The sequence below is a fragment of the Colletotrichum fructicola genome (genome assembly GCF_000319635.2).
Source record: "Colletotrichum fructicola Nara gc5 chromosome Unknown KSG_Nara_v1_contig08, whole genome shotgun sequence".
NCBI lineage: Eukaryota > Fungi > Ascomycota > Sordariomycetes > Glomerellales > Glomerellaceae > Colletotrichum > Colletotrichum fructicola.
The window spans coordinates 1,024,877-1,050,673 of NW_027094058.1; the positions used below are offsets into that span (position 1 = coordinate 1,024,877).

The following is a 25,797-nucleotide window of genomic DNA, read 5'->3' on the forward strand; positions in this document are numbered from 1 at the left end:
CTCCCACCTACACCACCACCACCACCACCAAATCCTCACCTGTCTCGTCTACCGTCAGCCACGACCACGACGTCGTCGTCGAACCCCCCATTTTGCGGCACCCTTTTCTTTTCCGTTTTTTTCTCTTCCTTCTTCACATCGGCCTGAGTTCCGCTGAACTTTTGCCCCCCACCAGAGCTGTCGTGTCGATACCGGCCGGCATTAATTGACTCCCATTTTTCCACTCCTGGAAAAAAAATCCTCCAACAACCCAACCTCACAAAACAATCACAACCCAGCAATGTCTGAGGTACAGACTCGGACTGCCGCCTCGCGCGGCAGAGGTTCTGGTCGCGGTGGAAGAGGTGGATTCGCCAGTCGAGGTGGCCGCACCCAAGGCAGAACCAATGGCGATAAGTTCGACCACAAGGACACCGACGATGCGACTGCGTTTGAGGACCAAGGCGAGCTCGGCGAGCTGAAGAAGCAATACGGCAGCAAGACCCCTCTTATCAAGGAGCTGTTCCCCGACTGGTCTGAGCAGGACATTCTCTATGCTCTCCAAGAGACAGATGGCGACGAGAACCTCGCCGTCACCCGCATTGCTGAAGGTACGTACGCACCGCCGCCGCTCACCAACAAGTCATGCGCACACATCACCCCCCTGCCCCGTCAGGCTGTCATCTTCAGCCTTGCGCAATTGCCCTTGCGCTTATCCGCCATTCCACCTCGCTGAACTTGCTTTCGCATCTGGTCTTTCTTTGCTAATTTTTCTCGACTCCAGGCACCATCTCCCAATGGGGTGAGGTCACAAAGAAGGCCCCCCGCTCCAAGGCCAAGGAGCCCTCGACTGCCAACCCCATCATCGACTCATCCAATGCCAGACCCGCTAGAGGCGGACGCAACGTGTCGGACGCTGGTCGCGGCCGCGGCAGGAACACTGAAAGAGGAGGCACTCGCGGTGGCCGTGGCAGAGCTTCGGCAGCCACCAATGGTACCCGCCACACCAAGGAGAATGCTCAGCCGTTGTCCGTCCCTACTGAGGAGTCGAACGCATGGAACACTCCCTCCGAGGCCAAGGAGGCCCCCGCCGCCGAGGACCCCTGGGCCCCCAAGGAGACCATCGAGAAGCCCGCCGCCGCTCCCGCTCCTGCTGCTGCACCCGAGGCTGCCAAGCCCGCCGCTCCTATCCCGAAGACGTGGGCCAGCATGCTCCGTCAGTCGACCGCTCCCAAGGCCGCCCCGAAGCCCCCCAAGGAGGAGCCCGCACCTAAGCCTGCCGAACCCATCGAGCCTCTGCCTCCTGTGGCCCCTGCTGAAGAGCCTACACCCGCGCCCGAGCCTGAGCCTGAGCCGCAGCCGGAGCCTATCGCTGAACTCCCCGCCGCCGAACCCGTTCAACATGAAGAACCAGCTCCTGCAGAAGTACCAACCGTCATTGAACCCGAAGTGGTTTTGCCGCCTTCCAAGGACCAACTCACTGAGACGAATCTTGAACAGGTAGTCGACGAATCGCATCCACCCGCGACTGCTACCGTTGCCAGCACGACCGCCGACTCCTGGGATCCCCGCCAAGCTGCCGCCAGCGCGACCGCGACCCCTCTGTCTGCCTCGCAGCAGCAACACCAGCCCATCCGTCCTGCTGTCCCTACTGCTAACAGCGGCTTTGCTGCTTCAGCCATCAAGGCCACCACCGAGAGGGGCTCTCGTACCCCGAGCTACCAGCGCCGTGTTCTTGACCAGGAGGAGGCTGTGCGCATGCCTGGCAACCGCGAGGTAGACCGCGCTGCTGTCCAGTTCGGTGCCTTCAGCCTTAACGACGAGGACGACATCGATGGCGACCGCGAAGAGCCCGAGACCAGAACTCAGCCACCCGCCGACTCCCCCGTCGCCCACCCCCGAACCTCTCTCCCCCCCGCTCCCCAACAAGCTCCGGTTCCCGAGGCCATTGGCACCCAGAAGCCCGCTCCTGGCCTGCCCCCCGCGGCCGCCGCTACGCCCACTGGTATTGACATATCGACGACCCCTGTCCCCATTAATGCTAATATCACCGTAGGCCCTGCTAGCGCCGCTCCTCAGCCTCCTGCTTCCAACCAGAGTATGTTTGAGAACATGATAGAATCGCAGCTTCGTTCATCAGTCACTTACACCCAGCCAGCTCCTCAGCCCGCTGCTCAGCAGCAGTCTTACTCGCGCTTCGGCCAGGCTGGCTCTCAGGAGCCCGCTGGCTTCCAACAGAAGCCAATCGATCCCTTCACCCAGTCGAACCCCTCTGCCACCCAGAGCCAATTCGACAGCTTCCCCACCCAATCGCAACAGCAGAACCAGCAGCCCGGTGGAGCCTTCAGCTCCGCGCCCAGCGAATACTCCAACTACTACACCGCCGACCAACAAAGCCGACCCCCCTACAACTACTACAACCAGCCTTACGGCCAGCAAGGTGCCCAGGGTCACCAGGACAGCCTCTCCTCCCAGCAGCAGAGAGGTTTCGGAGGCTACAATGCATCGCAGCAGGCTGATAACCTCAGCCAATACCCCCAGAGCGGCGGCGTCCAGAACCAGTCTCGCTACGGAGGTGTCACCAGCGATGCCCAGAACAGCGGACACACCACCCCGAACCCCACGGCTCAGAGCCAACAGCAGGCCAGCCAGGCTTCCCAGCCTCAGTCTCACGGCCAGCAGGGCTACCCTTACAACAGCCACCCCTACTACAACAACGCTTACTACTCCAACTACATGAACTACGGCCACTACGGCCAGCAGGGATACGGCGGCGCCCCTTACGGCAAGGGCTACGGCCACCCCTACGGAATGTCGCCCCAGGGCCCTTACGACCACGCTTCCTCTCCTGCCGGTGGATTCGGCCAGTCCTCTCTGCACCGTGCGGATAGCGGTCTGGCCTCTGGTCTGGGCAGCGATTTCGGTGCCCGCGCTGGCTCTGCCCAGTCTGGTAACCAGCCTGGTCTGGCCGGCGCCAGCGGCTTTGGCGGCATGCAGGACAGCTTCGGCGGCCGAGGCTCTTCCTTCCAGTCACCTGGTGGACAAGGCTTTAACAGCACCGCGCAGTCTAACGCTGCCTCCGCCGGTGATGACTTGAAGCCCTTCGGTGACAGCAAGCCCGGCTCCGGCCCTTCACCTTCGCTCGGCGGCGCTCGTCCTGGTTCGGCCACCAACAACACCCCCGGTCAGTCCGGTCTGCCTCCTCCTCAGTCCGCCTCTCAGATGGGCGGCTACGGAGGCTACCCCAGCCACCTCCAGGGCCACAACCTCCACGGAAACAGTGGCTACGGCATGGGCGGTGCCACCAGTGGACAGCACGGCAGCGCTGCTCCGTTTGGATCCTACGGCCAGGGCGGCTACGGCAGTGGATACTACGGCAGCAACAACCAGCAGGCGCGCGGCGGCTGGGGCGGAAACTACCACTAGAGAGGTAGTGGTCGTCGGCCAATTCAGTCGCACACTGGTTCCTCAGGTCCCCAGCGATAGGATTGAGTGGCCGTGACCTGGGTGCCCCGGCACGTTGTGATTTGCGGTTTTGTCGGCAAACGAATCTCTTTGGGCCCGTGGACGGTTTTACTGCGGGCGGCAAGGATAATTCATGCATTCTCTCTCTCTACAGGGAAAACTTTCTTCTCTCTACTCATTACTCTGTGTATGGTCTTTGAGCGTGTGTACGATCTATCAAAAAAGAATCAGGGAGGGGAAACACTTTCGGATGGTCACCGGCCGCAACGGAACTGTGTTTTTTGTTTTCTTTTTCGCAATGGGGAGGTCTAATCAGGCTTGCTCGAAGAATGATCGCCGGTGGCGGATGGCATACGGCCTTGAAAACGCTTATTGACAGACGACGGATTTGGACTCGGCGGGAGGTTGGTCGTTGCCCAATGGAGGGCTGATATTGAGATTGAACTCCTTGGAAAAGGGAGGTAGTAGCCAATAAAGAATTTGGCAACACGATGTGTACAATGTGAATGATTTGATGCTTGATAAACCTGTCTCCAACCTTCTTGGTGTTGATCTCTAGCAGCCGGTCTCGATGCTTCCTGAGTCTAGGTCTTGCCAGTCCCTCCTCTTTACCCAGCTTTTCGATCAGTTGCGACGAATGTTACCTGTTGAAGCAGCCAGCCCCGGGCCAGTCTCACCGCCGGAATCACGACATCACATGCAAATCTGCGCCGTACATGGAAAAAGCAAAACGGTGTCTCGGAGATGTAGGCTTAGACTATGCGATTCTCCCTGGCTTTCGTGTGGCGCATCGGAGCAAAACGTGCCCAACGGTAACCGTTTGCCTTAGATGGAGCTGTCGGCGAGAAATGTCTCGAGACGGGCGTTTGACAGGGCCGAAATCCTGCTGTCAGTCGGAGGATGAGATGAACCAGTAGAGTGACGGGCTGGCTCGTGCTTTATCGGAAGCAAGCGCGAGGGGGAGGGATTGAGTCGTCGTCGCCGGCTTGCTCCGGGTCCCTCCGGCGGCGTGCCTACATTAGCGCTGACGGCCAAGCCAACTCAATTCACACTCCCAACATGGCAAAATGGGTAGCTTTTTTTAAATCTCACGTTTGTTGTTTTATGATAACTTTTTTAATTTCAACGTAGATATATCATGAATCCGATGGCAATCCCAATCGCGAAGCAGAACAACGCCAGAAGCCCTATTTCCAAGCATCCATATCACCCATTTTGCTTTCTTCACATAACATCACACATGAAAAACATGCTCACGCCTTCGCAGATACCCTCACGACAATCTTACCCGCCGCCCTGCCCTCCTTCAGCTTCTCGTACGCCTTGACCGCGTCCTCAAACTCGAACGCCGAGTCGATGACGCTCTTCACCTTGCCCTCAGCCATCCACGCCGCGATTTGCGCCAGGTCCGGGTGCGAGTTCTTGGTCATGAACGCCTCGAAGCGGTGCTTGGCACCCCCCAGGAACCCGGGGAGGAACATGCTCGGCACGAGCGACTTGACCTGCGCGAAGGAGACGGCGCCGCCGACGAACTTGAAGCGGCCGTCGGGGAGGAGGAAGTCGTCGGCCGCCTTGTACAGGTTCGGCGGGGCGTTGCCGACGTTGTCGACGACGAGGGCGAAGACCTTGCCCTGGGATTTCAGGGCGGCGACGACGTCGGCGGTTTTGTAGTCGATGACCTCGTCGGCGCCGAGGGAGCGGCACAGCGGGATCTTCGGGGTCGAGCAGGAGACGGTGACGTGGCAGCCGAGGGCCTTTGCGATCTGGATGCCGTAGGTTCCCGTGCCGCCGGAGCCGCCGTTGATGAAGACCTTGTCGCCGCGCTGGACGTAGGGTGCGATGGTCTGGTAGGCGGTCAGGGCGGCGGTGCCGACGGCGGCGGCCTGGTCAAAGTCTGGCGCGCCGGAGGCGGTGGGCAGGCGGGCGCAGCCGTCGCGCTCAGCGAGGATGTACTCGGACAGCGTGCCCTGGGGCCTGAGGGGGTCGAGGCGGCCGAGGACGGGGTCGCCGGGCTGGATGTCTGTGATGTCGGAGCCGACGGCGACGGCGGTGCCGGCGAAGTCCATGCCCGGGGACTTGGGGAAGGAGATCATGGCCTTGGCGACGAGGCCGAGGTCGGGGAATTTGTAGTCGGCGGGGTTGATGCCGGCGGCGGCGACGCGGACGAGGACCTGCGAGGGCTTGAGGTCGGTGGCGGACGGGGTGGGCACGGTGGTGAGGGCGAGGGACTGGATGAAGGTGCCTGGGGCGGGGATCTGCCAGCGGCGCATCTCGGCGGGGGGTGCTGGTGCGGCCATTGCTGTGGGTGTTGGTGTTTGTGGTTCTTTGGCAATTGAAGGTGAGGAAGATGGTGAAGATGAGGGTGAATGAGAGTGCGAGAGGTGAGTTGAATGAGGTTGAGATTAAGCTTGGCTGAGTGACGTCTGAGAGCTTGCCGGCTGAGCTCCGGGTTGGCTGGGCAGGGTCATGATATAAAGTTTGGTGGTGAAGGTGGGGTGACGGAATGCGGGACCCCTCCTTCTCCCTCCTTCTTTCTTCGCCCCTGGGCCTTATCTCGTTCACCTCGGTCTGCCTGATGAATCAACATTATGCTTGGTTATGATTTCACACAACATTCAACTAACCCGTCGCACCTGTCTAACGTCTGGAAGGTAGTGTATTGCTAATTTCCATGACAGCATTCAAAATAAATCCGCCCAACGCCTTTTCCGAGGCACTGCAGGCTGAGACCTCCCACCGGTGAGGCACGCAAAATTGCGTCACCGACTCGGCTTGCCCCGATCCGGCTCCTTGCGCCGATGAAAACTACAAAAAAAGCCAGCGCACGCGGTCTTGGCCGGTCGGTGTTCCCGGGGACAGGGCGACAGGGCGCGCGCGGGATACGCGGGCTTTGGTGGTGTTCCCAATCCCGTGTTTGTGGGTATTTGTGTCGACCCGGCCCATCCAATCGCGCCGCCTGCCGATTGGCTCGAAGCTTCTTTGGGCGGGCTCTTGGTAGCTCAGCCAACACATCGTGAAGTTTTTTTATTTTATTTCCAGACCCCCTGTATTCCTGTGCTAGAGCGGCATTTTTTTTCTTCTTCTTTTCTTTTTTTCTATATGCTTGCTTTTGCCGTTGCTGTAATCATTGCTAGTACTATTACTACCACCGTCGTCGTCTATCATTGTCGTCTATTACTATCTTCCTCGTCAAGAACCGGATCATCATGTAGACCCCAGACAACAGCGAAGAACTGTGCCATGTCGCCAGCATCCCTCGTTTCTGGTCCTTTCCGCCCTTGTCCATTGAACACCTAACCATATGAAGTAGACATACACCAACGCCACAAGCCTTCCAACTGATCACACCTCTCACGCAAGATCCCAAAGAAATCTCCCCAGCTTCGCATCTTCTGGCTGCCTGCCCTCTTGCATATCGTTGAACATCTTCGCGGCACCCAGGAGCAGCGGATGTCTCGCCAAACGCCTTTTCTCCTTCGTGGTGCCGCCAAAGCTCAGATCGATCAGCTCCAACGTGTCTTCAACAGCAAAACGACCGAGAACCAGCCCATGCTTCATTTCGTTCATCCATACCCCCCGTTTCCGGTAGGCAGGTTCCAAATCAGGCCGCGCCAGTCTGCCAAAGCCACTCAGCATTTCGGCGTACGCCTGAAACAGCTTCAGCATGTTGAGCCGCGAAAGGGGGGTTTCTGCGGAAAGCTCTTCCGTCAGCAGTGCTCTGGCTTTGGCTGTGTACCCAGAAAGCTTGGTGTTTGCATGCTCTCTGAGGGCCTGTTCAATTTTGTGCTTATATGCCGACGATGTGCCCTCCGTGCATTCAAGGCATGGGCAGACTAATGGGACGGGCCTGTTGTAGACCTTTGTGAAGAAAATGGGATCCTGAGAGTGCAGGTCAGAATGATGTTCGGTAAGCGAAATCCAGCAGCTATATGGCTCGGCCTCCAAGAAGGTCACTCCTCGTTCAAGTCTGGTGGCTGCCCCATATTTTACATTGTCCGTTGGGCCGCTTTGATATACGGCGAGGGGGAAGACAGTGAGAAATCCGCTCATTGGCATGTTCCCTTTGAATACTGGCCAGACGAACATCTGGCAAAGTTTCTCCAGCTCGTAGTTCTTCGGAATGGAAAGCTCCTTGACATTAAAGCGGCGCATGGCGTTGTATAGGTGCAATATCGACTGGAAAACGGCATACCGCTTGCATATGCTCAAGCCAATGTTATTCGCGGTGGTGAGAAACTCCAACATGTGGCAGCCCATAGTCCATGGGGACTCGTAGTAGAGACCGGACTTGGTTTCCATGATGTAGTAATGAATGGCCGTAGACAGGCCGCGGACTTGGTCAATGACTTCTGGGCAATGTTCCAGAAGGTCCGTGTCTGGCTTGAACTGCGCAAGGCAATCCCGCACATGCAACGCAAGTTCGAGAGTCGCGACTCGGCATTGAGTGCCGCCTAGACGGCCACCATGTGTCGATGCCGCGTCTGCGGTCAGCATGAAGAGGTCCATTGTTGTGACAAGGAATATTGATGGTTTTCGCGGATTTTCTTCCTGAAGGAAGAATCGTTGAGCAACATCGAAGAAGGCCTCGCAGATCTTGATGCCCCTGTAATAGTCCAGTCTCAGGCGTTCCGCGCGGGCAACGGCTCTCGCAGAATGCCCACGCAGTGGTAACGAGACCCTGACTGACTCTAGAGCTTCGTGAATTCGGTTTCGGTATGAATCTGGGAATGATGGCGGTTCGCTAACGATGTTTGTATTGGTGATGTTATACGTGAACCTCTCTCCACTGCCCCATGGTCGGCCGTCGATCTGAGGTGCACGAAAATCGCCAATTCTCTGACCGTATTCCCCAATGGCTTTGGCTGTCTTGAACAGCCTGACAGCGGCCTGGAGACATTCGTCCGGGTCCTGCTCGTCGTCAAGTTTCCGGACCGAAGAGCGTACCATTTGACAACTGTTGCACCGACAGTTGTACGCCTGCATGAGACAGAACTTATTGAGATAGTCTTGCGGCATGTGATCTCGGTCTGACATATCGTAGACAGCAAGACTGGTCAGCCAAGCGGCGGAGACGATGGGGACGTCGCCTCTGGCCGCCTCTGCCCAGATCTGCTGAAGCTGGGCGCGCATCTTATTCATTTCCTAAACACACGTTAACGGTCAGATGCGATTTTCTCACCACGTAGGGCTTGACGGATCTTACGATGAGGAACCACGCCGAGTCAATCATTTGCGTTATTTCGTCGTCTTCTAGGTCGAATTCTATCGGGCCCATGGGCTGAGCTTGAGGCTGCGCCGGTTGAGTTGGGCCAGAGGCAGATGAAGACGCATCGCCGCTGCTGCTGCTTTCAGAGCCGCTACGCGGGGAGCCATGAGACGATTCCGCGGAGTCATCGACATGAAGAGCCTGAAAAGCATTGTTCCACAAGGTCTGCTGGGCGTCCGCAGCGTAGTCGACGAAAACCACATCTTCCGACTGCGACTCGAGAGGCTTCAAAATCCGATGTATGTCTTGGAGTCTGAGGTTTGTTAGGAAGAGAACCATTGATCAATGAGCTATCATGTAACATACGTCCGGATAATATGTTTATGCCCCGCTTCAGCATCGTCGTACATCTGGAAGACGATAGTCCTGTCTCGGATAGCATCGTCAAGAGAGCTGATGATGGACTGTGGTGCATCAGTTCTTGCCTCCTCTACCTTTTCCGCGACCCAGACCATTTGAGCGGTGTTTTTGAATGTGCTGGCGTTGCTGGCCTCATCGGGTACTATGATGTGGTATTGACACCATAGCCAACGCAAGAAACAATTCGTCGCAGCTTTGTAAGAATCGCGAAGTTGTCGCAGATCCGGCGGGTGATGATCCAAGTCCATGGCTGATGAATCCATGGTCGACGAGGCTTCGGTTCATCGATGGCTCGGACGTTTTCAGAGCACTCCATCATCGATGCGGAAGGCTGTCTTAATACAAGTTTGGCTACTTGCTAGGAATGGGAGCCATGAGTTGAGAGGTTCTATTTCGAGTCGCGCACAATCCGCCCTCATTGTTCGCCAAAGTGTTTGTTTTATCTTTGTGGCAAGGATATCAGGTCCAAGGAATAAATTTTCTTTGGGCAGGATAAACTCGGTTACTTCATTCAACGCGCTTCAATCTCTCATCTGCATGAATGAACTTGGTGCCTGGCTGAACTTGGTGTAACGCACACTACGGAAGTCGTCGCGAAGTCCCTGGCTGGATGGGCCGTGGTGAACTCAAAGCATCCAGGGAGGGAAAATGAAGGCAAGGATTATTCGCTTTGACACCTGGGCGGATAAAACTTCTGGATTGCTTCCGTCACTGTTGCTGTCTTTGCTGCGATTGTCACTATCTGTCGCCATCGTCCTTCTGATTCTCGCTCGTCATCCGCCTTCTTTCTGATTCTTGTGCTCATTCTGGCAGCTATCTCCACAGTCAATGTCTCTCTTCTTGATTCATCTGTTCAAATTTCAACGATCGGCATTACTCTCATAATCTGATGTCTGTGTCTCAAAGCAATCCTGGACAGTGCCTCATTGCGACGAACACTACCGGCCCAACATCAAATATTCCACAAAAATTCCTCCAAAGTTACATCTGTCCTTTCCAACGACTTAAAAACACTCACAGCATGCTTAAACAACGGTTTCTTGGCCAGACGCTCCCTGTCGCGTCTTGTATCACCAGGCATAGCGTCGAGGATTTCCATAAGATCCTCGGCGGCAAATCTTGAAATTGAGAGACCTTTGTCCATCCAGTCCTTCCACAACCCTTGCTCTTTGTACTTGTTCTGAACCACCGGGATAGCGAGACTACCAAAACTTTCCAGTTTCGCCGCACAGGACCTAAATAGCGCGAAGAAGTTGACGCGCGCGATTGGAGCTGGTCCCTGAACCTCCGTCAACACCGCCTCTCGGCTCTTGCAAGCGTACCCGTACCATGTATCCTTGCGCAGGAGGTCACGGGCTTTCTTGACCTTTTGAAGATTGGCTTGCACTTGCGCAGCACGTTTGCCCTCGCATCTTTTGCATGGACAGAGTGCGACAGGCTTCTCGGTCTTGTACACCTTGCACAGGAATTCCCCATTCCTCTGGTGGTTGGTGTAGTGTTGGTTACAAAGTCCCCAGTAGGGTGCTTCGATAGATGGTGTGAGCAGGTCAAGTCCGCGTTCAAGCTGGAATTTCCCGGAGTGCTTGACCTAGTGGTTGTTGAAAACTGCCAAACGAAAAGACGATAGGAACTTGAGTTTCGGGACGGTCCCCAGGAAGACCTCTTGAAGGAACATGCCGGATAGTACTTCTAGCACGGGAATCTGCGGTATCTGGAATTCGTCGAAGCCTCTGATCCGCAATGCGTTGTACAGGTGTAGCGTCGTTCTGAGAACGGCCCAGTACCTGCAGACCTCTCCTCCGACCCTGATAGCTGCCGTGAGCATGTCCAACATGTGACAACCCACGGTCCAGGGAGATTCGTGGTAAATACCGGACTGTTCATCGCTTCCATATATGTTCAGGCCTAAGCGTAAGGTTTCAAGACCCATGTTGCTATCTGGGTGGCAATGTTGGACAGTCTCCAAAACGGGTATGGTCGCGCGGTACATGTCCATGGCGAAACGAAGGCCTTGGGCACGACAGGCGCTGCCCCTCAAACCGTCGTATTGCATCGTTGTCTTTTCAACCAGAAGAAACATGCTCATCACTACCACCAATTCTCCATGTACAACGCGTGTGTTCTGGAGCAGGAACGACTGCCCGAAATGGAACAAGGCCTCGCAGATATCGACGAATCCCTTGAGGAAATTTCCCTTGATCATCTCCACAACAGTGATTCCGCGTTTTAGCGGGTCTAGTCGGTTGTTGATGGCATCCATTAGGTCGCGAACTATTCGTTGATTTTCCGTCGAAAGGAAGTTTTCCAAGTGAGGGATTTCAGACGAGGGTGGAGTGCGAAACTGGTCCGGGCAGTTCAGTAAATTGCAGATCGCGGGTCGCCCGTGAACTTCAGGGGGCCGGTAGCTCTCCCCTAAGTTTCGCCCATAGTCGTTGATGATACTGGCAATCATCCAAAGTCTCCGCGCAAGCTTGACGTAAACGTCCGCATTCGACGAGTTCGTCCTGAATTGGATGAAGTTACGAATGCGGTTGCATTGTCGGCAAGTACAGTTGTGCTCGGAGAAGAGGCATAAGGCGGAACAATCCACCCTCGGTGTTTTATAGCAGTTCAAGTACGCAACGCAGTTGGACTGGAAGGCGGCGGCTAGAAGAGGAATCTTGCCCTCGCCTGCTGCTTTCCAGGTTTCCTCGAGGTGGGAATGAAACTGATGTATATCCTAGATTATTGTGAGCTATACTGGAAATGGAAAGGAGGGCATGAATGAGGTTTACCACCAGGAAATGGGCCGCATGGTACGCCACACCTATATCGTCATCTTCCAAGATGAACTCTTCAGGTTTCTTTGGTTCAGTCTTGGACTCTGGTTTGTTTGGAGTAGACGGAGTTGGAGCAGTTGGCGAGGCCGTGTCGCTCGCTCGCGATGGTGAAGCGTGTGGAGAGATGTTCAGACCTTCTATCAAGGCAGCAAACTGGTTGGGTTGTTGCTCCAATATACCACGAGGCCTTTCATCTTCTTGACGGCCCAAGTAGTCTTCGAAAGGTACGTTTTGTGCCTCCAGGGGCTCCAAGATGGCCAACGTCTGTTCAAGCCTGCATATGGCGCCGATTAGCAGGACTTCCTTCATACGCGAACACCTGGAACGTACCTCTTAATGAATCGGCGATGCCCGCGATTGGCTTTCCCAGCGTCTCCATAAAATTGGCCAACACTCTTACGATGTCGAATGGCGTCGCGTAGAGCCCCAAGAACGGAGCCCGGAACAGGTCGACCCGCGTTGTAGACGGTATGGGAAACTTCGATAATCTTACTCGTGGTTCGGAAAGGCTCCACACCTGCAGCGGATCGAGGATCTGCTTGCTTGGTGGTAAGCGCACCAGAGCCATCGCAGGAAGCAGTTGGTCGAGCTTTTGTAGATCTTGAAGAGGTAGCTGACTTTGGTCATGTCCAGAGGAGTCTCCATCTTGTGCTTGCAATGCCAGTTGGTTCCCAGAGATCATAGGAGCAGCAGTACAACGACCTGGCATTGGATTCTTATGAAACCCGCAGGAGTCGAAGAAATGATATCTGTATTTATGACATTCGAGATTCGGGAGGACTTTTTCATCTTGTTTCTATTTTGACTCCTTGTGAAACGGATGTAAGTTCCTGTTCGACTGAGTGCTTGTAGAACTGACAACGACAGTCAAGGAGTTGGCTACAATGGCCATTCATCAATTCGAGTCCAAGCCGTCTATCAATGAATGTCCATTCATTCGAAGCAGAGTACAACTGTCTTGGCCTAGAATGCCTTCTCCCTAGAGTACAGTTCATGGATGTTGATTTCCGGACATGTACAGACAACAAAGACAGTAATGTGGAGGACAGGAGCCAGAGACGCCAGGGAGGGACGATGCGAATAATGGGTTAATATTAGATGCAACACGTGAGATATTGCAGAGCATGGTGGAGAGCAGATGAGAAGCTTACATGTAGCAGTCGATGTGTTGATTAATGAGCAATTTATCACAAACACCCCTTTGTATTGTGTCTAATATGAAAGATGCAAAACCACCTGGGTATCTTTTCCTCAGTATCCTTGCCATGCAGAAGCCTTTCGCCAAAACACCACACCAAATAGCCCAACGACATATCCTATCTAAACCCGCGGGCACCAATCCTGCGTCCACTGACCAAGCTCCTTCTCACCGCAGACACGATCCATGTCATCTTCCCTAAGCGCAAGGAGTACATCCCAGGGCGCGTCTCCCTTCGTGATTCCGCGTCTCTGCATGATGTTCATACTTCCATCGTTGGCAGAGTACGTCTTGCGCACAAAGTCAGCCTTCCCACCAGTGCCAGAGATCCGAAAGTCGACATCGGCGCCCATGTGCACCCAGACACTGCAGCCCAAGCCCGCGTGATGAGGCTGGTTCGCCTTGCGGAAAGCCGCGCCCTCCATGGTGGGGTCTTCGAGAGATGCGGCGAGGGCAATGCGAGAGGGGATGTAGTCGGGCTGCTTCACCTTCTCGACCGCTTGTCTGATCAGCCACGCCGCCTCGAAGATGGCAGGGCGTGCGTTGCTGGGGAGCTCGCCGTTCTCTTGAATTTGCGTGAGGTTGCCAACATGATCGCCAGCCATGGTTTGGGTGTAGATGTTACCCCAGGCTGTAGGAGGGAAAGCCGGAGACAGGCGAGGGCGGGCATCGGCTGCGGTGGTGAAGTTGGTGTTATCGGAAGGCGACAGATGGGGGAGGCGCGACCGAGTGACGTGGACCCAGACCAAAGCGGAGAGGGTGTCGGCCATGGAGACGAAGGCAGTGCTGCCATAGATCTCGCGGAGGTATTGGAGTGCCTCTGTCTGGAGATTCTTCAGGATTGCGTTGTGGAAGCTGAAGATTTTGCAGACCGCGCGCGAGTGCTTGGTCTTAGTGGAAGCGATCGAAGAGGCCTCTTTGTTGTCGGTGAAGTCATACTCTGGGAACTCAGCACCTTTGATGTCCGCGTTCTCGTACACAGACAAGCTGGGCCTGGCTTTGAGTTCCGTGAGCCAAGTTGGCTGCATCTCAATGGCTGGTTCAGGGAGCGAGCAGGACTTCATCGACTCCTCTTGCGCGATCTTGCCGAAATACTCGAGGAATGTCTTGATGAAACCACCGTCGAAGATGCCGTGATGGGTCGAGAAGCACACAAAGAGGCCACCGCCAGTCATCTCAGTTATCTTGAGCGTGACAGGAGGGCAGGATTCTCCAGGCTTGGGGTGGTTTGGCGAGAGGGACAGAATGTCCTTGTCCATCGCAATGGGGGGCATTCCGAGAGCTACCAACTCCTGGTAAGTGAAGCCTCCGAGCTGGTTGATGCGCTCGCAGCGGAAGAGATCAGGACATCGGGCGAGGTCAGTGGCCTTGTCGTCCAGGGTGTAGGCCAGCTCGAGACGGTTTCGTCCCGTCGCGGCGGGGCGAATCTGGCCAGCCAGAAACGGCCAACGAGCGAGGGCCTTGTGGAAGCATTTCCGGAGGTGTTCCTGAGTGGTGACGGAGTCGTATCCTTTGCTGGTGTTCAACGCGAAGATCGATCTCACGTAGATCCTCGGAGCGATCTGGTCGAGGGGGGAGAGGGGGAGGACGTTCAACGAAGTGAAGCGCATCTTGTCCGAAGTGTCGTGGGTTGTGGGATGGGATTGATTTCCAGAGTACACGACGAGGGGAGAAGGGATGCGGGGAGAATCTCGTGGCCGAGGAGAATCTTGGAAGATATTGGGAGGGCGATAGTTGTCCAAGAAAAGGGTGGTGAAGGTGGAGGAGAAGTTTTACTGGTGAATGAGGTGAGCAGCTTTTGCGCTCTGGGTGAATGTGAGAATCAGCTGGCCCCCCTCTCGGTGCACAACCAGAGCAGGAGCGCACCTGCCCTGAAGGAGATCCCTCCAAGACGAGCGCGTGGTGACCCGGGTCGTCGACATACCGCCAGGCTTCCGGACGCCGAAAGACGAGAGACGTTCCAGGAAAAGATCATTGATCGCGGCAGATCCCTGTCTGCGAAGCTGAATGCGAGGGTCGGACTGCTGAGGTCGAAGAAAGGGCGAGTAACGATCTTCGGCCTGCACCACGTCAATATCCGCCCGGCCAAAGATAGCTGGAGTTGAAGATATCCTGGTAATCATCTCCATGGTTGCTATCGTGAGACTCGGAGCCTTGGTTGGTAATTGTGTGCTGGGTTGTTGTGACGAAAACCTGGATGGGAAACGGAAGGGCTAGGTGCGTGTGTGTTCGTAGCTAGGAAGAAATTGGTTGAGAAATGAATCTTTCCGAAGGGAAAGATGATGGTCAGTAATACCTAGTCAAGAGGCTATCTCCGGAACGCTGTTCGGCATCAAGGTTGATGTCTTTAGTTAGCTGATACCATTTCGGGGCATCGCACTAAAGAGGCAAACAACCTTGATTATGAACAGGCAGCCCCTCATACGGACAGGTTTTCGCAAATGGACTTCACAAGGTGAATGTTTGACAACCCCGAAATAATGATGTCCATGTTTCTCGGGAAATCCTAGATTGTTGTTCGAATCATCGTGTTATACTCATTTCCAGTGGCTATCGCACAACGATGTCGTTGATTTCCATAGAACGACCTGCTTTGCACATGTTACATCAGCAGCCATTGCTATGGGCTCATGCATACTTTGCTTTACTGTCGTCGCATCTGTGATGGTTGACATCTGCATCGTTGTCCTTCCTTCACGATTGCAATCTTGTTGAATGTAGAGTCAATTGAAGGTTAGAACAATGAAATTTCATGAGTAGCAGAGGTCTGATGTGGGCATATGCATGAACCACCCCTTCGCCAATCTTCATTCATTCGGAGTCATCAACCACCGCGATGTCGTCACAACAGCGACAGGCAGACCAAGACTCGCCCGTCTGGAGAAGGTGAAACTCGCAATCAAAATGTTGCTGGTCCTCGTAGCCCTCGTAGCACTCCTCGAAACCCGTTGGCTCACCCCACTTCTTGTGGTCGCACCACTTCCATGATTCGGTCCATCCGCAAGCCACGTATCTGGATCCTGCCGTTGCTCCTGGGATGATAGTAAGAGGCTCGCATCCTCTCATGTCTCTGCCACTACCATTAAGGCTTTCGTCGTATGAATGCCAGTACCGTCGCACTTCGTGAATGAATTGGACTCCCGCCTCTTGAAGAACAGCGCGAGATTCGCGAATCCACTCGAAGGTATGCGTCCTGTCATAGCTCACCCGATGGCGTAAGGAGAGTCTCAATGTCTGAAGACAGGAGAACGAGCCATGTGTGACGCTATGAGCCAGAGCCGCGAGTTTATCTCTCATGTTGTAGAAGGTGTATAGAATCTGAAAGTGCTTGATGTTCGGCGGAAGGAACCAAAGAATACTGCTAGAGGGCTGAGAAGGACGGTAGAATGACTGTTGGTCGAGGGTTAGATCTTGCAAGACTTCGAAGTCTTCGAAAGACGCGATTGGATCGTAGGTCAGTCTCTCCTGAAGTGCAAAACTACACTGGTCATCGTCCTCAAGAATGCATCGGAGATCTTGGTTGCCTGTACTTGGGATTCGGACAAAGCAAAGTCTTCGCAGCGTTGTCTTCACCTGCTTGAGAGCCGCGTTGTACTCTGATGGATACCAGTCCCAAACAGGATTTGGGAAGTAGTACTCCAAGTCCTCGAGTGTCGGGCAGTTTGAAAGAAGAACCTCCAATGAGTCTGGGTCGAGCCCAACTATGAAGAGCTTCTTCAGATTAGCCATTGGATTCTGGTTGGCGAGTGGAACCCAGCCCGAGCCCGGGGCAAAGTCGATGTACAGCTCCTCCACGCCAGAAGCAAACGATCGTAATTTGAGCCATTCAGGCATGTGAGCTCCGCCGAAGCCCCCGCCTCTCAGCAGCATCCTCTTGAGTCGCGGCAGTTTGAAACCTGACACAACACATGGGCATCTCTCGCCGTCGGCAGCTACGAACAACGACTCCAGACTTTCTGCGGTTTTCACTATTGTGATCGCTTGAAGCCAGCAACGCAAGGCATCCCGATTATGGAAGCAAGTACCAAACCAATCCAGCTCTGTAGATGCCTCCATTGCTGTACTAGCCGTCGCAGTCGCCATCATAGTCGTCGTCGTCGTCGTCGTCGCCGTTGTTTGAGCACCCTGCATCCAAACTTCCCTCCTGCCACAGCTGCACATAGAAGTGTCCTCCAGAGGCCCGGGAAGCTGTCCGGTTTGCACCACATGGCTTTTGAGGAGGGTGTAGAGTTCGCGGGTGATGGGCATGCTTTGATCATTGTGAACCAGTTGGAGAGATCGGACCATTCGGTTTAGGGGAGGGCGCTCGATAATGGTGCGTAGGAATAACGCAAGTTTGTCATCATCTGGCATTCGCCGCGGCATGCTGTGTCTTTCGATTCCGTTGTCTACAACCGGAGCCAGATTTCCAGTTGCGTAGTAGTGGTAGAGCACTGGCTGCCCTAGGTTGAGCAGGGTGCGGCTGGTGCGACACAACTTTGCCAAGGCGCGCTTGTCTTCGATGGATTCCTCCTCATCGGCATTCACGAAGTGCCTCGGGTTTCGGCAGTGGTAGCAGAGCTGCTCGCAAATCTGGTTGAGGATCTCAGCAGGGAGATCGAGCAGGTTCGTCATGATGAACTTGGTGGCCTGACAAGGACGTGTCGATGTACGCAAAAGAGAAAAAGAGAAGCGGTGAAAACTTTGTCGAGGCGAGAGTGGTGTCGTAAAAACAAAAGTTCGTCAGCGAAGGTGAGATTTCGAAGATGGTAGCGGCATGGCCCCACCCGTTAGCTTAGAGCGCATCGGAGGGAAGGCGCTTATGTAGGGGCAAGCTTGACTGCACCTTCTATTTTGTGAAGAATTCTTTTGTGAATTTTTATATAACTAAGGATATATAAGAGGTCCCCTTTACTCTAACTACCCCCTATATATCTAACTACTTTTATTAACTATTACTTTGTTAAACTATAGTACTACTTTAAGTTCTACTAATAAGTTCTCTTATTTTAGATAGTTTAATTAGTTTACTTTATAATAACTACTAATTATTATTTTTTTTATTTTTTTGAATACTTTAGTAATATCTTTAAACTTATTAAATATTTTTAAAAAAATAGATTATTATAGCTATGTGTTACGGTCAGCTATCCGACAGTAGGGTCTGCTAACAGAAGCTGGGGATTGACACGTTATAACAGTTCACTGAGGTCGTGGTCTGAGTCGTAGGTCGTAGGCTGATAGTAGATCGGTCGTCAGAGGCTAAGGTGATCAGTCTTAGGCTCAACAAGTAATTCGCAGTGAAGGTAAGCTGAGAGTATCCGTGAGGATGAATACTAAGTTGATTGCTGAAGAGCTATGGAAGTCTGACCATGAGCCAGGCTCAGGTCATACTATATACAAGTTCTGCACAGTATCTCCTGTGGTGGCTATGTAGGATATCCGTGCTATCCAACATATCCATGGATAGCTGGGATAGCGGACATATCCAACATATCCATCTTTGCCCTGTATCCGTGCTGTTCCCGAAGTCACGTGACCTGTACCATAGTTCTTCCTTTCCCGATGATTCCTGGTTACACCTGTGTTACTGCTTACATATGTTCTGCGTTAGCCGCCGAGATGCCAGGCGGGGCTGTTCCAACGTGTCATGTGTTACGACCCGATATGCAGGAATAACAGATAACCAACCCACTTAGGCAGCGGGCGGCTAGGACAGGACATTTGTACTGCAGGATCACGGGAACAACAGGGACTCACTCGGTAAACGGAAGAACTATGGTCCAAGTCACGTGACGATAAGATAACGATCATATTGGATCAATATGATCCAACACGACTTGGGGGCCGAACGATCATTCTGGATCAGAATGATCCAGATCGACCCAAGGTACAAAGGAACATGTTCGGAATTAGACTTGTATATAGTATGACCCTGAGCCTGGCTCATGGTCAGACTTCCATAGCTCTTCAGCAATCAACTTAGTATTCATCCTCACGGATACTCTCAGCTTACCTTCACTGCGACTTACTTGTTGAGCCTAAGACTGATCACCTTAGCCTCTGAAGACCGATCTACTACAGTCTACCACCTGCGACCCAGACCACGACCAAGTGTACTGTTATTACGTCTCAATCCCCAGCTTCTGTTAGCAGACCCTACTGTCGGATAGCTGACCGTAACATCATGCCTGTCGGGTCGTAACACTATGTTAGTAGAGAATAATATATACTAATAAGTAATAGAAGAATAATACTTCTTTAAATTTATTATAGTTCTAACAAAAAAGATATTTACTTTAAAACTTATAACTAATAAGTTAAGTAAAGCTATTACTACTCTTGAGATAGTTAATAGTTATAAAAGTAGTAAATATAGTATTATTTTAGTATTTTAGTATAATGAGTTATAGTAATATAAAGAGGGAGATATTTACCCCCTATAATTAAAGTGATTTACGCTCTTTTTATATACTTCTATAAGTAGCTATAGAGGTTTCTCTATAAAGCTTAGGCTATCCTAGTCCTCGAATATTTCCCCGTGAAAGTCATACAGCAGTCAACAAGGTGCGCCTCCAGGCGGCAAACTACAAAGAAAAAAATTAGAAGGGAAGAAAGATTGATTGCACCTTCCCTCTGGGAGTACTGTGGCCGCCAGACGTGTCGAAAGGCGGCGACCAAAGGCGCAGAAATCGACTTGCCCGTCTCTTTCATCGACTTTGCCCCCTTTAGGTTGTCACTGAAGAATCCACAGAAACGCTCATAACATCAAGATAGTTTGGATCGAAGGACAGATGAAGAGTAGATGAGAACCTGAATCAACTAAAGCTATGCGGTCTTGATTGCCCGTCAAAGAGGCAAGAAGCTTTACAATTTGGTCCAATTTCCCGATTGCCATGTAGTTCTATCTCTCCAAAATTTCTTTTTCGAATCTATTTCCCCAAGCTGTCAAAAGACTTCTCATCGTGCGTGTACATCTTCTGGTTGTTCGTCAAGTACGGCAGCTCCGCCGTGTTGAACACGGGGCGCGAGAAGCGGTTGTACGCGATGAACGTGTCGCGGTCGCCGACCGTAGCGTTCTTCGGTGTGGGCACATGCATCGACACCCGACGCAACTCGACGGCGTCCTCCTGGATAGGCTTGACACCAGCGTACTTGTAAATCAGGTTCAGCGCAGGGATCGACAGGCCATGGACAACGATCGAGAAGAGCACGAGCCAGTAGACTACGGGCACCATTACGCGGACGAGGTTCGTCTCCTCTTCGTCGCCCCTTCCAAGCTCCGGGAAGAGGTGGCGGGTATGCTCGACGTAGAAGACGGCGCCGGCGCCGATGGGGCCGAAGTAGCCCATGAAGAGCGCCTCTTTCCAGTTCTGGCATACCTTCGGCATGACCTTGTAGCACATCAAGATGGCGGGGATGCGGCGGAAGAGGAGGACCAATCCCCCTAGGGCAAAGAGGCGACCCCAAGTGAGGCCGGTTACGTCGGGTTGGTTGAATTGGTCCCAGGGCATGACTGTGCCGATGTACATAAATCCACCGAAGTTGAGAAGGACATCGACACAAGAGTTGACTTCGTCGTGGCGCTTCTCGGTCTCGGCCAGGAACTCGCCGTCCCAGTTCATAGCGTTGCCGGCGACGAAGCAAGCAAGGAGGTCGTCTGTGCCCAGCATGCCGCAGATGCCGACGAGCCACAGCTTTGAAGACACGGTTAGCTGACTTGAAGATGACGCAAAGCTTTTCATGACTTACCCCGATCGCAGTGGGGTAGAGAAGGTAGCTCTCGGAGTCGACCCATTGTTTACGCAGAGCAAACTTCAATGCCTTTCCGGACCCAAAGCCGACAACGATACCGATGGCAACAGACATGAAGACAATGTAGAGCCAAGTCTCGACGACCCAGTTGGTGAGAGCCACGCCGACACCGCCGCCAAGACGACCGACTCCCTCCTCTGAACGAGCAAGAAGACTCATGGCTCTCTCGGCGACCGAAGCAGTCTCCCCTCCTTCTCCAGCACCAGGAATGTCGGCGTGACGGATGAGGTAGACGGCCAGCATAAGGAAAGGGAATCCTGGCTGGCTGTTAGCTAGCTGAATCGATAGGGTTATTAGGGAGGTCACACACCAAAGCCATCGTTGGCGCCCGCTTCGGAGGAGATAATCTCGCGCAGGGGGCGAGCAACGAACTTGTCGGCAAAGGGTCCTTTGGCGATGGCCTGGGAGAGAATGGGGTCGGTGCACGTAACGCAAGAGCCGATGACGAGGGCGGCCAGCAAGGTGATCTTGGGCACCGTCGCAAGCATGCAGAGGGTAGTGCAGAGCCACATGATGGTCATGATGGGAAGCAAACACAAGGCCATCTCCTTCCACCGCAGTTGCTGGTACTTAGCGGGCAGCTGGTAGCCTGCGATCACCAGCTGGACACCAATCATCACACGAGCGAGGCCCTAGTGCCATGTTGGTCAGATCGAGTTCGGAATCTGGGGTTTGTGGAGGAAAGGGGCAGTTGGGCACAAACCAGGGTGATGGCGTTGGTTTGTCCCTCCGTTGCGGAACCCCATCGTGTGCTGTCGAGAAACTTGGCTGCTATGGGTCCGAGCAGGACACCTATGAGGACCGCAGGCACTGAGATGACGCTTAGTATATATGTTCAGTGACAGCAAGCATGCTTTGGGTCACTTACAGGCTTCACCCAAGTACCACTTGCACTTGATCTTGACCGAGATGATGCCGTACAGCAAGGTGAACAGTCCTTGACGAGGGTCAGTACACACCACTTGACTGATGATCAACCGCATTAGCCCATACCAAGAACGCCGAGGACAATGTTCAACTCGCTAATATCGAGGGTCGGCATCTTCAAAAAGCTCGAGATGGTGTGGCGTGTTTGGTGGAAATCTCTTGACCAGCAAGACTAACGGGACGTTTTTTCTATTTTCTTTTCAACAAAGCGCTGTCAAAACACAAAAGACGAAAAATGTGCAAAAGACTGAGAACGAAGAGAAAGAAGAAGACTAGTTTAAAGGGAATGAAGAGAACGAATGAAAGCTTGGCAAGTCAATGGTCGGTCAACCCGAAGTTATTTAAGTTCATCCACAAAGATTATGATGTTCCTCAATATGGGAGACTACTGAGACACATCTTCAGGGGCAGAGGCAATCGAGTGGTGGCAGTGGACGTGGATCACCCACCCTGTCGGAACCGTTGGCGACGTCGAAAACCTGCACTGCCGAAAGGGGCAATGTGTGCTGCAGCGTCACTCCACAAGCCGATGGCGATGAAGCTTGGTCAGGTACTACCACATACCGACGGATAACGTCTCGGGCGCGGTTGATCACGCCTAGCTCTGCGGGAGCGACAGCAGACAGACAGAATGCCCAGCCTCAGGTGAGACGGTTCCTGAGCGAGCAGGCGGCGCCACCATCGGTCGCCATTGGAGGCTGGGCGGCGAGGTGCGACCAGGGCGACATTTCATTTGGAGATTTCGCCGAAGCGGCGGTTGTCGGCGCTCACATAGATCGAGGCTGATACCTGACCAACGTCACATTGTCTTTGGTCCAGTTCAAGTGCCGAGATCTTGATTCATGAGAGAATAATACTATCAGCTTGCTCTCATTGACGCTTTAGATTAAGAGAACGAACCACTGGAGTTCCAAAGAAAGGAATCGGAATGCAACTAGACATGTACCAAACAATCGCGGATGCTGATAGGCCTCGCCGACCGAATATCGTCAATGCTAAATACGTGCCAAAGTAGACGTCTTCTCATGGCGGGAGCGGAATAACCACAGACATCCCGCCGGTTTGAAGTTTCGCGGCGAGAGATAAAACGGCCAAGAACTCCGCCAAGTCGTGGAGTGGCGATCGTCAGCGAGTGGACGCGTCCGATGATATTTCCGCCAAGCGGCCAAGATGCCAAGCGCCAATAATGCCGAGTCCCGCTGTTTTTCCCTACCAAGGAGCTTTGGGGGACACGAAAGTGCCAAGATACGTTCTAAAAAAAGGGGACGACAGAGTTCAGAGGTCTTTGGATCGACAAATCCGCTCGCGGGGGACCTTTTGGAATCAAATGTTTTGCTGATATACCGAAGCATAAATCGCAGTCTTGTTGGGGAATCCTCTCGGCGGAGACGACGGAGAGACCGACCTCCGATGAAAAGCACGCAGTCTCAACTTGATGATATGATGGTTAGAGGCTATCCGACTGCGGGATTATGAGTTCAATTAGTTCACGGAGAACGACTCTGGTCTTGAATTGGCGGTCAGGTTTCTAAGCAGAGGGAACCAACACTGGTGAACGTAAAACGCTCCGTACATTGTGATAGAACAAGTCCAACAAACGCATCGCAAGGTGATATATCCCAAAAATAAACCTTTGAGAAAAGATGAAAAGCTCAAACGCCATGGAGAACTCCAGCGCAGGCGCCGCGGAGATGCTTATTCCAAGACCCGAGTAAGGCACTGCGGATCGCAAAATGTAACCTCATCTTGAGCCGTTATGCGGCTGCACCCCCAACGAGTAATACGCATATGTCGACCAACAAGTGCCCGACACATGATCCCTCTCCCGTCCACTTTCTCATCTCATGTCTTGCAGAGAATGTCGTCCGTTGCCAAGCACGGGCCAGCAGAGTGTGTCTTCTGTCGCCCAGCACGGGCCAAGACGTCGGGATGGCCCCACACCCGCTGCCTTTCGGAGCGGGAAGGAGCTCATGTGGGGCCGGGGTTGGTCGCGCCTTCCCGTTGAGAGTATCATCAGTACACTGTAAGGGCAGACGCACCACGCACCTAACAAAAAGTTCCCAACCCAACTTACCTACCTTACCTACCTGGAGGAAATTTTGCTTCCTTCCACGCGCTTCACCTGGAAGCGCCCTAAAGGGAACAACGCTCGGAAAAGACGCGGGCTACCTCATCCTCACCTTCCTCACGAGCACTCGGCATCTCAGAGCTTGCCCCGGCTCGCCCTCGCTGCGACTCAGAACCAAGTCATGCGAAGATTCTGAGGCCGGCCTTGGGTAGATCGAGTCACCTCGCCGATTGGCCGAGATTCCAACTATTTTGCTTTCCATCCGACAACTCTACATCTCTCCGTCGCCATGGATCCCTTGCAGTGGCGGGGTTATTACAGCGACTTGGGCGTCAGGCCCACTGCCACATCACAAGAAATTAGCCGAGCATTTCGGGATTTGGCGAGAACCACCCATCCAGACAAAAAAGCACCCGGGGACCGCAGCGACTCTAGCGAGTTTCGAAAGGTGCGTATAAATTCGATTGGCGATCTTGGCCGAAGCTTCTTTTTCTTTCTCTTGATTGTTTTTGCTTTCACGCCAAAGAAGTATTCGCCTGACAACAGCTCCGCATCCAGGTTCGTGAAGCCTTTGAGTTTCTCAAGGATCCAGCAAAGCGCCGCAGGTACGACAAGACCTACCGCAACTCGAAGAGATCCTACGAGAGACATCGCCGATGGCAAGAAGACGAGGCTCAACGTCAGGCCGAGGCCGAGGCCCGACAAGAGAGCGATGAGGAAGACCAGCGAAGAGAGGAAGCGAAGCAGCGCAGAGAAGAGAAACGACAGCAGAGAGAGGAAGCACGCAAGCAAGCCCGGCGAGAAAGGACCAAAAGGCGGAGGGCTGCGCAGCGAGAGGCCAAGAAGGAGCAAAGAGAGACCGAGCAGCGGGAGGCTCGACGACGCGAGCAGCAGAGTGCCAACGATCGCCGAATAAACGAGCAGAGAAGAGCAAATGCGCAACGACAGCAGGAGCAAACTCAGTTCGAAGCCTTCCAACGCGAGGCAGCCTTTCTGGCTGAAGCCCTTCTTCAGCAGGAGCAACGAGAAGCTCAGCAACTAGCTCGAGAGTATGCATGAGAATCCTACCTCAGAGCTGAGCAGGAAAGGCTAGCTGCGTGTTGGGATGCTGAGCAACAAAAGGCCGAGGCTATCAGAAGACACCAGGCAGAACAAGCCGCGGCAATCAGAAAGGAGCTGGAACAGAAGGCCGCGGCGATCAAAAGACAGGAGGATGACAAGAAGCGTCAAGCTCATTGGAAGGCGGAGCAGCAGAGACGTGAAGATCAGCAGAGGCAAGAAAAGGAGAAGCGAGAGGCGTATCAGAAAGTTATGCATGAGAAAAGAGCTCTCGAAGAGGCAGAAACAAAGAGACGGTTGGAACTCGAAGCGCAGGAAGCCGCGAGAGAGAACGAGAAACAGAGGAAAGAGAATGCTGCCAGAGAACGCCATCGTCTACGACAACTCGAGACCAAGAAGCGATCGAAGAAAATGTCGAAAATGGTCAGAGCAGAGCGCGAGAGATTATCAGAGGTCTACTTGGATGAGCGTACGCTAACGGAGATGTTGTATGGAAAACGTGGTCACGCAAGATGCGGCCATGCTTGGTTTGGTTGGACTGAGGAAGTGGGCGCGGAATGCTGCGGATCATGCCAGCAGAAGACGGCGACGTCATACTTCATATGTCCAATGTGCGATATCAAGCTTTGTCTGAAGTGCAAGCGTGGTCTGGCCGAAACGAAACCAGGTATCTGGGTTTGATGTGGAACAGAACAGGTAGTTGTGGCGAAGATGGTTACGCTGGGATGAGGTTTGGCATTAATCCAGTGTTGAGCCTATGAATCGTACTTAGATAGCAAAATGTCGATAAATTGTATTCTGTCTTCCAGACTTGTCCTCATAAAATCCACGCAAGAGAGCAGTTCATTGGTAGGTTTCACGG

The 25,797-nt window shown here is 53.5% G+C and overlaps 8 protein-coding genes across 8 annotated transcripts; 2 read left to right on the forward strand and 6 right to left on the reverse strand.

Moving 5' to 3' along the window:
• Positions 1-280: 280 nt before the first annotated feature.
• CGGC5_v013327 (CUE domain-containing protein) lies at positions 281-3,405 on the forward strand (the record flags this gene model as incomplete). The annotated part of the gene is made up of 5 exons (XM_032021724.1): positions 281-590; positions 764-1,404; positions 1,480-1,984; positions 2,036-2,077; positions 2,138-3,405. 5 exons carry the CDS (start codon positions 281-283, stop codon positions 3,403-3,405), a joined length of 2,766 nt encoding a protein of 921 aa, XP_031881443.1.
• Positions 3,406-4,697: 1,292 nt separating this feature from the next.
• On the reverse strand, positions 4,698-5,741 carry CGGC5_v013328 (Zinc-type alcohol dehydrogenase-like protein; the record flags this gene model as incomplete). Its single annotated transcript, XM_032021726.1, has 1 exon — positions 4,698-5,741. One exon carries the CDS (start codon positions 5,739-5,741, stop codon positions 4,698-4,700), a length of 1,044 nt encoding a protein of 347 aa, XP_031881454.1.
• A 1,054-nt stretch (positions 5,742-6,795) lies between these two features.
• On the reverse strand, positions 6,796-12,534 carry CGGC5_v013329 (uncharacterized protein; the record flags this gene model as incomplete). Its single annotated transcript, XM_066152912.1, has 8 exons — positions 6,796-8,586; positions 8,648-8,963; positions 9,017-9,114; positions 10,089-10,658; positions 10,731-11,789; positions 11,845-12,163; positions 12,220-12,381; positions 12,449-12,534. The coding sequence occupies 8 exons, from the start codon at positions 12,532-12,534 to the stop codon at positions 6,796-6,798; spliced, it is 4,401 nt and encodes a 1,466-aa protein (XP_066007587.1).
• Positions 12,535-13,209: 675 nt separating this feature from the next.
• Positions 13,210-14,697, reverse strand: easC-0 (Acyltransferase easC; the record flags this gene model as incomplete). Its single annotated transcript, XM_032021730.1, has 1 exon — positions 13,210-14,697. The coding sequence occupies one exon, from the start codon at positions 14,695-14,697 to the stop codon at positions 13,210-13,212; it is 1,488 nt and encodes a 495-aa protein (XP_031881455.1).
• Positions 14,698-14,859: 162 nt separating this feature from the next.
• Positions 14,860-15,216, reverse strand: CGGC5_v013331 (uncharacterized protein; the record flags this gene model as incomplete). The annotated part of the gene is made up of 1 exon (XM_032021731.1): positions 14,860-15,216. The coding sequence occupies one exon, from the start codon at positions 15,214-15,216 to the stop codon at positions 14,860-14,862; it is 357 nt and encodes a 118-aa protein (XP_031881344.1).
• Positions 15,217-15,898: 682 nt separating this feature from the next.
• Positions 15,899-17,701, reverse strand: CGGC5_v013332 (uncharacterized protein; the record flags this gene model as incomplete). Its single annotated transcript, XM_032021732.1, has 1 exon — positions 15,899-17,701. One exon carries the CDS (start codon positions 17,699-17,701, stop codon positions 15,899-15,901), a length of 1,803 nt encoding a protein of 600 aa, XP_031881345.1.
• Positions 17,702-19,998: 2,297 nt separating this feature from the next.
• CGGC5_v013333 (putative Na(+)/H(+) antiporter) lies at positions 19,999-21,923 on the reverse strand (the record flags this gene model as incomplete). The annotated part of the gene is made up of 6 exons (XM_032036048.1): positions 19,999-20,763; positions 20,819-21,138; positions 21,192-21,513; positions 21,585-21,691; positions 21,750-21,818; positions 21,875-21,923. 6 exons carry the CDS (start codon positions 21,921-21,923, stop codon positions 19,999-20,001), a joined length of 1,632 nt encoding a protein of 543 aa, XP_031884724.1.
• Positions 21,924-24,165: 2,242 nt separating this feature from the next.
• CGGC5_v013334 (Reticulocyte-binding protein 2-like protein a) lies at positions 24,166-25,616 on the forward strand (the record flags this gene model as incomplete). The annotated part of the gene is made up of 3 exons (XM_066152913.1): positions 24,166-24,324; positions 24,423-24,925; positions 24,965-25,616. The coding sequence occupies 3 exons, from the start codon at positions 24,166-24,168 to the stop codon at positions 25,614-25,616; spliced, it is 1,314 nt and encodes a 437-aa protein (XP_066007714.1).
• Positions 25,617-25,797: the final 181 nt, after the last annotated feature.